The sequence below is a fragment of the Aulostomus chinensis genome, chromosome 6 (genome assembly GCF_037954235.1).
Source record: "Aulostomus chinensis isolate RoL2024-O1b breed Wild chromosome 6, RoL_Achi_v1.0, whole genome shotgun sequence".
Classification (NCBI taxonomy): Eukaryota; Metazoa; Chordata; class Actinopteri; order Syngnathiformes; family Aulostomidae; genus Aulostomus; species Aulostomus chinensis.
This window is the reverse complement of record NC_141325.1, coordinates 31,245,906-31,258,186: the sequence shown is the minus strand read 5'-3', so window position 1 is coordinate 31,258,186 and position 12,281 is coordinate 31,245,906. Positions and strand designations below refer to the sequence as shown.

Here is a 12,281-nt window from a genome sequence, read left to right as displayed (position 1 = left end):
ATACAAATACTATATTGATTGGATAACGTCACACAATCAGTCGCCCCTTGGCCAAGCGCTGCTGTGATCACGTGGTCTCCCACGGTCGCGGCCTCCTGGATTCAAGCAGGACGGTTGGTCTGGATTGAATCTGCGCGCGTGCTCGACCTGACCATTTCTCCGTTGACTCACACCAGTTCAGAACACCCTCCAAGGTTCGGGGATACCGGTCCTCCGCGCTCCGGAGCGGGAGAGTTTCACACCTGGACACCGGTGCTGCTCTCCCGGTGAGTTCGCACCTTCCTCCGGCCAGATGTGGACGCACATCTGCGCGCGTGGGAGAAGGAGCGCTTGATTCTGGCACCGAGCGAGCGCGCGGGCGGACGCCGCTGACGCCGCTCCTCCGCCATCTTCAACTTCCTATTGTTTGCATCAGACGGAGCTGCTGTCTGTCTGCGGCGTGTCAGCGAGCAGGATCGGCCGCGGCGTCACTGATATCCGCCTGTAGCCTCTGGAGCCTCCACCTGCCCGGCACCGGTCAACCGAGGAGCTCTCAGGACGCGACCCCTCGAGCTGCACGATGGAGGACGACCAACCCAAAACCCTGTGAGTAGCAGCGGGCCTGTCTACGTCCTGGACAGGGACGGCTCCAGGGAGCTGCCGAAGGTTTCCACGTTGTTTCAGATAAAAACAGATAACGCCTTAAACTGTAAACACGCGGGACAATAGAATTTAATTCCAGAATCAAGCACATTTAGAATTTAGTGACACGGACAGAATTACCGATATGTGAACAAAGTTGTGTGTTTCAGTCGATTTAAAGACGGAACCTTCGGTCCCAAAATGAAACTGAATGTGGAGCTAATGGAGCGTCGCTAGCCGGCGATGCTAACGCTGCCAGCCAGGGTTTGTTCACGGTCATTCCGGGGTGGTCGGGGCGGCCGTAGCAGCCCCATTAGACACCGTTGCTGAGCTCAGTGTGCCATCGTTGAGTTTCATGGCGCGGATGGGGTGTCGTTTTACGGCGTTGTAGCTGCTAACCGTGTTAGCCTGAGGCCCGTTGGAACCGGCTAGCGTTGTCTACAGCTAGCTGGCCCACCAGCCACGTCAACGCTCGTAGAGCCGGATAAGGGCAGCTACGGAGGGGGGTGACTTCACTCCCGCTGGTGGTGTCAAACTGAACTATTTCACTTCGCATTCGGTCCATTATTAAAGCGTTTTCTGTTTTAAGACAAGATTGTTGTGAGCTGTTGCTAGCCTCGGTACTAGCCTTTGTTTGCTTGTTACTTCCTGTTTGACAAAGACTCAATTCCCCATCTCCCTTCTTCTCTGCAGGTATGTGGGGAATCTGTCCCGGGACGTCACCGAGCCCCTCATCCTGCAGGTCTTCACGCAGATAGGACCCTGTAAAAGCTGTAAAATGATCGTTGATGTGAGTGCTATTTTATCTGGTTTATACACAAAATTCTCTTTACTGCTGGATGTGGCAGCCACTGTGTGCTGCTGCTTCTGAATGTCTCCATCCACAATTGTGTGCATTGATTTCCTCTCCCGATGTGTCATGTCAGGCCAAACACACCAGAGTACAGTAGGTGGCGCTTGTCTACCCTGATGAATGTGTATCACAGTGGACTTAATATCAGTCTTGTTCTCCCATTGACAGACAGCTGGAAATGATCCGTACTGCTTTGTGGAGTTCTATGACCACAGGCATGCTGCTGCCTCACTGGCAGCTATGAATGGGAGGAAAATAATGGGTAAGGTAAGCTATCGTATCTACAGGGTGAGTGGGGATGGGGGGGCTCTGGGTTTGGGGGACGTCCATTAAAACTAAACAGATGTGTCCTGCTATGATGTGCATTCCACTGAACAGGTCGACAAATTAGACAGGTAGACAACTGAGACGAGACCTCATACAACCTACAGCGCTACTGATGCCCAAAGATGACCCTTCTTTTGTTGAGACGTGTTCTTTGTAATGTGGGATGCTGTGAAGGCCAGTGTAGCACAGTTATGTGCTGAGGTGACCTGGCGCCAGTCTGTCAGCACCTGGAGACATCGCCAACATCCTCATCTGCAGCATTGAAGAGATTTTAATGCAGTCCCACGTGTGTGCGTGATTGATGGTGCAGCAAGAAGATGTAGTCATGTTACTACCTGTTGAGAAGCCTGTTTACACAAGAGCTCACTGTTGATGGCCAGTCACCCCTGTTGGCCCTTGTTACAGGTGCACACAGCGGAAGAGGCGCCAGTTCTTGGTTTACCTGGTGATCCTCAGATAACCTGCTAGTAATCTGAGACATGCTGGTGAGGCACTGGCAGGCCTCAAGGCTCACTCATGTCTCTGAACACGTCACATACGTGTATATAGATTTGTGTGTGCGTGTGTATATGTGTGTGTGTACATACATATACACATACGTATACATGTATGTATGTATGTATGTATGTATATGTATATATACACGTGTATATATATATACACGTGTATATATGTGTGTGTGTGTATATATATATATATATATATATATATATTTTATATATATATATATATATTAAAAAATAATATATATTTTTTATATATGTATATATTTAATATATATACAAAAAATTATATATATATACACACACACACACACTACCAGTCAGAAGTGTGGACCCACCCTCTCATTCAATGTTTCCTCTTTGTTTCTGCTACTTGCTACATTCTAGTTTCATCCTGAAGACATCAAATCTCTGAAGCAGATCAATGGAATCATGGAGCAAAGACAGAATTGTTCAGAACTGTAAACCTGTTTTATATTCTAGCTCCTCAAAGCCGCCTCCCTCTGCTTCGCTGCAGCGCTGCAAACCCTCGTCCTTCTCTCAGGGAGCTTCATGATGTCATCACCTGAAATGGTTCCCCCTCTCAGGTTCACCTTGTCAGGGTTCAGTGGTGGAGTTTCCTGCCTTCTTCCTGGTTGGGAGCATCAGTTGAGCTGAGCAGAAGTCAGGCTGCTATACAGCTGGTGACACTGGCGGGGATTTATTCAACCTGAAGGCCCACTGAACCAACATGGCTGCCACAGCGTCCTGCAGCAACACGCCATCCCATCCCGTCTGCGTTTAGTTGGACCGTCATGATGTTTCAGCAGGACGACGACCCAAACACACCTCCAGGCTGTGTGAGGGCTACTTGACCAAGAAGGAGAGTGATGGAGGGCGGCCCAGGTGACCTGGCCTCCAGTCACCTGACCTGAACCCAGTCCAGATGTTTGGGATGAGATGGAGCGCAGCGTGAAGGCCAAAGGGCCAACAAGTGCTCAGCACCTCTGGAACTCCTTCAAGACTGTTGGAGAACCGTTTCAGGTGATGACCTCATGAAGCTCAAGGAGAGAACGCCAAGAGTGAGCAGAGCAGGAGTCAGAGGGAGGCTGTTTAGAAGAACCTAGAACGTAGAACCTGCTGGAGGTATTTCATGATTTGATGACTACAGAATTCCAGATGTTTTCATAGTTTTGATGGCTTCAGTGAGAATCTGACGTAAACAGTCATGAAAATAAAGAGGAACCATTGAATGAGAAGGTGTCCAGACTTCTGACTGGTCCTGTGTGTTTTATACATCACACTCCCACTACTTGATGAACACATCACATGTTCCAGGCAGTAGCAGGATCTGATCTCAGACGCAGGAAACGTGTCATACACTCAGAAATGTGGATGATATTTAATAAGGGTGCTTTTCCTCCTGTTAACATCAGCAGGGTTTTCCCAATGATGATCTGCTCTGTATTGATACAAGATCGTCCAAAGATATTGACCTGATTGATTTGTATTTGAATGTGGAAAGAAAGCCACTCTCAAGTAGCTCTGCTGCCTCTTGTTGCCTCCGATGCCGTCAGGAGTTCGTTTCATTCTGTCTGTTGCCTTCACCTCTCTGTTGGACCTTTTGTTTGATGTCTGGTGCAGTGAGAGGAAAACAGACCAGCTGAGGAGAACTGAGATCTGATGTCACTTGGCTGGGCGCAGCTTTCACTTCATCTTCTGACCCGCTGTATCTCGGCCAATATGGGAGCTTAGTTATGATGATGCGGGACGAAGGCCGGCTCGCAAATCTACGTATGCACCTTCAGATTGTAGGTTTTATATGCAGAAACCTGATGGTGTTATCCAGAAGAGAGACTCTCGCCCTCGTGGTTGCTGTATGTAGACTGGAGATGCTTGGAGGGTTCATACGTGTGTTCAGTGGGGTCACTCTGTCCTCTATGGATGCGTCGCATGTACTTTGGTGCGGTCGAGCGGTACCTGATCACGCAAACACATTTTAACAGCTGTAAATGCGTCTTCCTTAGAAATGTGCTTGTTCCTATTGGTGCTCAGTTGGAAGAGTGAACACCTTTGTGTGTATCCGTGTTGCATTGATTGCATCATCCTTGATTTACCCCTTGTTTTCTCGTAAAGACAAACCCATGTTCAGTAATGTGTGAGTCATTAGTGAGGAGGCCACGTGTTGGTGATGATCCTGGCCCAGCGCCCATCAGGAAACGCTGCTTGGACTCGACATTTGTGTACAACAACAGTCGTTGTAGACTTCGTCTTTGACATTGTGTGATAGAAGGGTTTTAAACGCATCCGTGAATTAAATGAGAAGCTACCTGTTACTTCGTCCAGGTGATTGAGATCTTCAGACGTGTTGAAGACACAATTTTTTACCACTCTGCTGGCAGACATTTCAGACAGAGACTAAGGATAAGACTTGTGTAGCAATAGTCTTGATGTTGATTCGATACTTTTTGACCAGTTTTAAGTCGGGCTTTAAATGAGCTCAGGCTTTACAAGTAATGTGGTAAACATGCGCCGTCTGGCCTGTGGTTTCTCTGCCTCTCTCTGCAGGAAGTCAAGGTCAACTGGGCCACAACGCCAACCAGCCAGAAAAAAGACACAAGTAGTAAGTATGAGGTTTTTGCTGCTCTCTTCATTCTCCAATATGGACATAAGCAGAAATCACGTGTTTACATGACATCTCTGTTTGCAAACTTAATGTAGCGTGGTTTTTTAAAAAAAAAAAAAGAATATTCCTTTTGCCCTTGTAGCAACAAACATTATGAAAATCCAACCAGGAGGACCATCGCAAAGTTAGAAATGTCTCGAATTTATTTATAGGGTGCATCTAGACAAGAAATAGGACGTTTGAAAAACACTTACTCAACAAAAGCTAACTGTAATTTCGTCTGTATCAAAGCCTCTGTCACGTCTAAAGTCTGGTTTGGGTTATTTTTCTTTCTTGGTCTTACAGATCACTTTCATGTCTTCGTTGGAGACCTCAGCCCGGAAATAACTACAGAAGACGTCAAAGCAGCCTTTGGTCCATTTGGCAGGATATCGTAAGTGTTCTTTGGAGATGGATGAATCAAAGGTGAGGTGGTCCAGGAGGAAGCGGTGAGGCTGATGTCCTACTGTCCCTGTGCTCGTCCACAGAGATGCTCGTGTTGTGAAAGATATGGCGACAGGGAAATCTAAAGGCTATGGCTTTGTGTCTTTCTTCAACAAATGGGTGAGTGGACAACTTGACTTTCTGAAGGGACGTCAGTCGTACAGCTGCTTTTTCTAGACTTTAATAAGACTCCAGACCAGTGAGATAACGGAGTCTGTCTTGGTTCCAGGATGCAGAGAACGCGATTCAGCAGATGGGGGGCCAGTGGTTAGGAGGGAGGCAGATCCGAACAAACTGGGCTACAAGAAAGCCCCCCGCCCCAAAGACCACCTATGAGAGTGTGTTGACATAAATATGTTAATTTGCTCATTTATGCAGGATGTCAGACGAATGTGCTAACAGGAGCCTGGTCTGTCTTGTCCTGGCAGATAACTCCAAGCACCTATCCTTCGATGAAGTCATGAGCCAGTCCAGCCCCAGTAACTGCACCGTCTACTGTGGTGGCGTCAGCACAGGACTCACAGGTGTGAAGGCTGCCTGCAGTCGTAGCAGCTAGTAGCTGGTGACCAGTCCAAGAGGAACGCTGCTGTTCACTGGAAGTCAACAAGAACCTTTTTAAATTCATGTTTGATGATGATGGGAACACTGGGTTCAAAATGCTCACGAAATCCACAAATCACTTGGGAAATTGAAAAGTTGAAGGCTTTGAAAAATAAACAGTCAGAAAAGTTGTGGAACTTTGCTCCAGGAGTACATGAATATTGGAGAACATGTTCTTCATGTTGATGGCCTTTCCTCCATGTTCTTTGTGTATTAAAACCACAAAGTTTGTCCCCAAAATTAGTTGTATGACAGCAGTAAATATTGAGTTGGATTCTAAATTAGTGTTTCGTGTGTCAGCATTCCTTTCAGTGAATGTTTGGTCTTGAACTATTTCCTCGGTCTTGGAAATCTTAAGTTAAAATAGTTTTGACGATTTTGTCGTTTTTCGCGGGCCTGTGTGTCATGCAGCTCCACTGATCGGTCATTATTGTCAGCGGGGCTGGACCAGGCTACGTTCCTCTCAGCTCTTAGAACGTCAACAGGACATATTTTGGCATCATTTCCTGACTACTCAACAGTCATTGTGTTCAGCAGTCAGTGTCTCCCAGCATGCATCTGGGGATTTATCCAGTCTCTCGATGAGGTAACTTATGATAACCAGTAGTTAATTTTTAACTGCAGGCTGTATTGAGCCCATTCTCAGGTTAGAGCACCATGGTTTCACGTGGTGGCACCGTAGAGGTGTGGCTCCATGAGCAGGAGAAGTGTTGGTGATGAGGAGATGCAGCAGCAGCTGCGTCGTCTCAGCCCGTGTTCCTCCTGGTCCAGGCCCCTGCGTTGCTGTTGATGTATGAAGCAGTTGTTAGTCATGGCACACAGACTCTGATGCCCCTCCTCTCTTTTATAATTTCAGAGCAACTGATGAGACAGACCTTCTCTCCTTTTGGGCAAATTATGGAAATCCGAGTTTTCCCGGACAAAGGCTATTCTTTTGTGAGGTACGTGGCAGCGGTTCATTCATGGGCTCATTGCAGAATTTGCTGCTTTTTATTCTAGTGACAGAATAGAGGTTGAGCCCTGGATGTAGCGGGAATGTTCCTCACTCCATGGCAGGAGGGGGAAGCTGCTCTCACACAACTGGAGGACCTGTGGCTGAATGTCGATCACGTTCCCAGTCGATAGTTAGAACTTCCCTGATCATCTTGAGCTTTAGTTCCAAGTTGGCTCTCGACTGCACCATTGAATTAAAAGGATGTGTTGTTGGTTGTTGTGGTACTGCTCTCTGGTGTGTGTGTGTGTGTGTGTGTGTGTGTGTGTTTTGGTATGAACCGAGGTTCAGTTTTCACGTGCCCTCTCTGTTCTGTCCAGGTTTAACTCCCATGAGTCAGCAGCCCACGCCATTGTGTCAGTGAATGGAACTGCATTAGAGGGCCACATGGTCAAATGCTACTGGGGTAAAGAGACCCCAGACATGATGAACCCCATGCAGCAGATGCCCATGCCCCAGGTGAGACCACCACACCCCCACCGCTGCCTCTGAAGAGGAGAGCTGCAGTTGCAAGCCACTCACCACTCACGTTGTCAGAGGAAACTTTTAATACTCCATGTTTTTTTTGTTTGTTTTTTTACAGTTGTCAGCTTCACTGGTTATTAATGACAGGGCCAATGAAACATGGATGTGAATAACTGGATAGTGTCGGAGGGGAATGTAGATTAGTCAGACTACCATGGTCCAGTGGTCCAGTACACATGAGTGAGGAGAGGAAAATGTCTGGAAATGTCTCGGTCTCACCCCCATGACGCCATGGCCCTCAGTGAGTGCTGAGGACCACAGTGGGACCACTGGAACAGACGCCGCACGCAGGGCCCGTTCAGAGCTGAAGGAAGCATTGACATGCTGGAGTAATTCAATTGTTGACATGTTTACATCACCAAAACATCCTGAAATGTACAGCTAGCTCGGATGTCTCTAATGGTTACGCACCTCAGCTCTGGGGCAGAAACAGGAGCTCGCAGCCTTCAGCTCTGGGATAGGGTTAGGGGCAGGATTGATTGGTCCGGGTTGGGGTTAGGGGCAGGTTTGATTGGTCCGGGTTGGGGTTAGGGGCAGGATTGATTGGTCCGGGTTGGGGTTAGGGGCAGGTTTGATTGGTCCGGGTTGGGGTTAGGGGCAGGTTTGATTGGTCCGGGTTGGGGTTAGGGGCAGGATTGATTGGTCCGGGTTGGGGTTAGGGGCAGGTTTGATTGGTCCGGGTTGGGGTTAGGGGCAGGTTTGATTGGTCCGGGTTGGGGTTAGGGGCAGGTTTGATTGGTCCGGGTTGGGGTTAGGGGCAGGTTTGATTGGTCCGGGTTGGGGTTAGGGGCAGGATTGATTGGTCCGGGTTGGGGTTAGGGGCAGGTTTGATTGGTCCGGGTTGGGGTTAGGGGCAGGTTTGATTGGTCCGGGTTGGGGTTAGGGGCAGGTTTGATTGGTCCGGGTTGGGGTTAGGGGCAGGATTGATTGGTCCGGGTTGGGGTTAGGGGCAGGTTTGATTGGTCCGGGTTGGGGTTAGGGGCAGGATTGATTGGTCCGGGTTGGGGTTAGGGGCAGGTTTGATTGGTCCGGGTTGGGGTTAGGGGCAGGTTTGATTGGTTTGGGTTGGGGTTAGGGGCAGGTTTGATTGGTCCGGGTTGGGGTTAGGGGCAGGTTTGATTGGTCCGGGTTGGGGTTAGGGGCAGGTTTGATTGGTCCGGGTTGGGGTTAGGGGCAGGATTGATTGGTCCGGGTTGGGGTTAGGGGCAGGATTGATTGGTCCGGGTTGGGGTTAGGGGCAGGTTTGATTGGTCCGGGTTGGGGTTAGGGGCAGGATTGATTGGTCCGGGTTAGGGTTAGGGGCAGGTTTGATTGGTCCGGGTTGGGGTTAGGGGCAGGTTTGATTGGTCCGGGTTGGGGTTAGGGGCAGGATTGATTGGTTGGGGTTAGGGGCAGGATTGATTGGTTAGTGTTAGGGGCAGGATTGATTGGTTAGTGTTAGGGGCAGGTTTGATTGGTTGGGGTTAGGGGCAGGTTTGATTGGTTGGGGTTAGGGGCAGGTTTGATTGGTTGGGGTTAGGGGCAGGTTTCTCAAATGCCTTGTTTGATGACTTCATGTTACTGTATATCACCAGGAGAACTTTTTTTTTAGGAGTCGACATACAAAAACCTCTCATCAGAATGCTTTGCCAGCCTGTCTGATGAACCTCACCCATAACCCTTCTTCATTTGGACTTGTTTTTTTCTTTTCATTCTTTGCAGCTGGATTGTTTTGTAGGCCAATTTCAAGAATCAGTTATCAGATATTTCTTGCAGTTTTGCACTTCATGAACTACGTTCTTGCTCTAATTCTGGTATTTACTAGTTTAACCACAGTGTTTTATTGCAACTTGTACTAATACCTGTATTTATCTTTCTGCAGCAGAACAAGATGGGCTTCCCTGCAGCTCAGCCCTATGGCCAGTGGGGTCAGTGGTACGGCAACGGGCCTCAGATCAGCCAGTACGTCCCAAATGGGTGGCAGGTCCCCACCTATGGCGTCTATGGGCAGGCCTGGAACCAGCAGGGCTTCAAGTAAGTAGCATGGTGAGCACAGGGCTCGCCTTCACCACCTCCTCCTACTTCAGCAACACCAGAGCCCCCCCCGCCCCCCCCCCCTTCAAGACCCAGCCTGCGAGAGCCTGCTATAATGAGGGAGCCATGCCCCCCCCCCCCCATCTGCCCCTCACCTTGATGGTCTTGAGAAGATAGAGAAAAATTCCACATTCACCCCCACCAGCAGTCTGAACTGTGATGTAGTTGTTGATGGTCTTTGTGTGTCATCGTTGAATTCTAGACCCTACGAGCTGAAACCTGTCAGAACTGTGAAGACAAAACTTGAACAAAAGTGCATGTTTGAATTGGAGTGGCGTCAATAATTAGGCAACCAGACAGGTCGAGATCAAGGCTGGAGCCCGTCGACGAACCGTGTGCTTCACTTGTTTGTTTGCCAACATTCATGTCAGAAATGATTTCCTTTATTTTCCTTTTGATGTCATGGATCTATTTTTATAAGCACCTGAAGATTGGATCTGTGTGTGAATGTCAGAAGGAAATGTTGACTCATTTGTAGGTGGCTTTTATTTAGACAGCCAATCTGCAGTGAGACTTTGTTCACCCAAAAGAAATAAAGGAAGGGCCACATGTTGTCCAGGGTGTAAAGTTCTTGGTGATGAGGTTCCGTTGGAAGGTGGAGGCAGCGACCCGACTTGTGTTTGACCATCAAACGCACAGCGAAGGCGCCTTTCCTGAGGCCGAGGCCACACCTCTCCCGACTCGCTCCTGACTGGAATTTGAAGTTAAACTATGAGCTGCCAATCATGCTGAATCCCTGATGGTGATGGCGGGGAGGCGATGTCGCCTGGTGCTGCGTGAAGATGGTCGTTGCTGCTCGTGTTCCTGGTTCGCAGCAGTTTGGGTTTTTAGGGGATAGGGTGGGGGGGCTTAACTCAACCCGCTGTGCTTAGCCTGTATGCTTTTTGTCTGCTTGTCCATTCATGTTTAATCCAGAACACTTAACCTTTGACCCCCCCCAGAACCCTCCACTTTCCTCTCTCCCCCTGGTTCATGCTAGCTTGATTGACGCGCGCCCTGCCTGAGCCTCACAGCCTCTGATAACTCTGTTTGCCTTCGTGTTCTCGTTCTTGTAGCTCTAATATTTGCCGTCTCTCTGGCTCCCTCTCGCCTCGTCTGCTCTAACCTGCTGGCGTTTGTCTTTCTGTCTCTGTCCCTCCTCTCTTTGCAGTCACTTACAGGCCAGTGCTGGGTGGACTGGCATGAGCGCCATCAGTAACGGTGGGGTTATGGAGCCTACACAGGGATTGAATGGGAGTATGCTAGCCAACCAGCCGGGTATGGGAGCCGCAGGATACCCCACACACTGATAAGGGGGCAGGGCGGGAGATTTGTCAACACCCGGCCTCTTATTGGCTGTACGGTGCCCTGCGGGGCGTGTAAGACCGCCTCCGTTTGTGGCAGGACTAAGACTTTAACTGGGATGTGGAGCCTGATGGGAAGGTTGACCTCTGTAGGAGATGTACATGGGATTTCTTGGGGGTGGGGTTTTTTTTGTGGGGGAGGGGGGTACAGGAAGGAGCAATTTGACCCACGCAGGTATTTCCACCCTCTGTGGTTGCCAAGACCGGCTGTGAACCAGGGCTCGTACCATTTTTAAGTTAACTGTAAATGAGTATAAAACTGTAAAGGAGAAACTTTTGGAATTTTCTTTCTGGGTTTTACAAGTTGCTTCCATTTTCACATCTTTCTTCTCCTCTTTTTTGTTTTGTTAAAAACTGAGTTGTGCTAAGTTATGAACCTTTATTTTGAGGAATGGAAATGTGTTGAATTAGTCTTGATTTTCTCTTGGATTCAAATCAATTGCAGGGATTGTTGCCACTGCTGTTTCTCTGTAAGGGCAGATGATGAATATTGCACAGTTTTTTCTTCTCTTCTACCGGGACAAACAGAACAACCAAGAGTTTTCTTTTTTTTGCATTCCATTTCTCCTTCATATCTTTGGGACAGCTTCACACCTTTCACCACCTGTAAATAACCATTCATTTGAAACGATGTAAGTAAAATGCTACTGTTACCTGTGGGTGCTTGCTTTCATTTTTGTTCGAATTATTCGACAGTTAACTCAACATTGTACGTAGCAGAGTGGCACCGTCATGTGACGCTGGCGCCGTGCAACGACAGCATTGCCAGGCAGTGCAGACTTCAAATTGAGCTCCAATCAACTGTTGAGAGGTGAACATGTGGACGCCTGATGTTTTTAAATTTCCTGTTGAGACGACGCCAGTGTTTTATATCAAAGACGTGAGTGGATCCAACCTTAACACTTGCTCTGGTCGCCAGAGGAGCGGAGGCCTCCATTGTTACTGTTGCCTTATAGAGCTGGTTTCTTTTAGCAGACGAGATCCTCTTTTTAATTAGGCAGTGCCTACAGACATTTTCAGACCCTTTTGCTGCGAAGGTGTTGGCCCTGAAAACTGACGACTCTGCTACTGTAATCAATGTTTTCTTGCTTTGTCCAATTAAAATGCTAATGCACATGAACCACCAGATGTCTTTCCTCTTCCTTCACACTCAAACTGCATTGGTGTTGGTTCTGTTGACAGTTTTTTTTTGGGGGGGGGGGGTGAAGTATACTCAACTGTACTGCAGCTGCCGTTGTAACCCTCATCTGCTATTATGACCGTGTTTGGATTTGACTGTTGACAAAACCACTGGGAGAACATCGGGTGGGAGGGAGAACATTGTGAGGAACGTCCTCTCCAGCACTCCTTGTACTTT

At 48.4% G+C, this 12,281-nt stretch overlaps 1 protein-coding gene across 5 annotated transcripts; it reads left to right on the top strand.

The window, feature by feature from the left end:
* Positions 1-101: 101 nt before the first annotated feature.
* LOC147260780 (cytotoxic granule associated RNA binding protein TIA1-like) lies at positions 102-12,060 on the top strand. 5 transcript variants are annotated; one of them, XM_086207564.1, is made up of 13 exons: positions 116-266; positions 416-585; positions 1,315-1,411; positions 1,643-1,741; positions 4,852-4,908; positions 5,248-5,342; positions 5,437-5,512; positions 5,622-5,730; positions 5,821-5,916; positions 6,849-6,933; positions 7,304-7,442; positions 9,370-9,521; positions 10,732-12,059. In XM_086207564.1, exons 2-13 carry the CDS (start codon positions 560-562, stop codon positions 10,868-10,870), a joined length of 1,170 nt encoding a protein of 389 aa, XP_086063690.1. In that variant the 5' UTR covers positions 116-266; positions 416-559; the 3' UTR covers positions 10,871-12,059. The 5 variants fall into 5 exon arrangements, with proteins under 5 accessions (XP_086063691.1, XP_086063693.1, XP_086063690.1 ...); XM_086207565.1 differs by having other exon boundaries at positions 102-585; positions 9,373-9,521; positions 10,732-12,060; XM_086207567.1 differs by having other exon boundaries at positions 114-585; positions 4,852-4,906; positions 5,255-5,342; positions 9,373-9,521.
* The last annotated feature ends 221 nt before the right edge of the window (positions 12,061-12,281 follow it).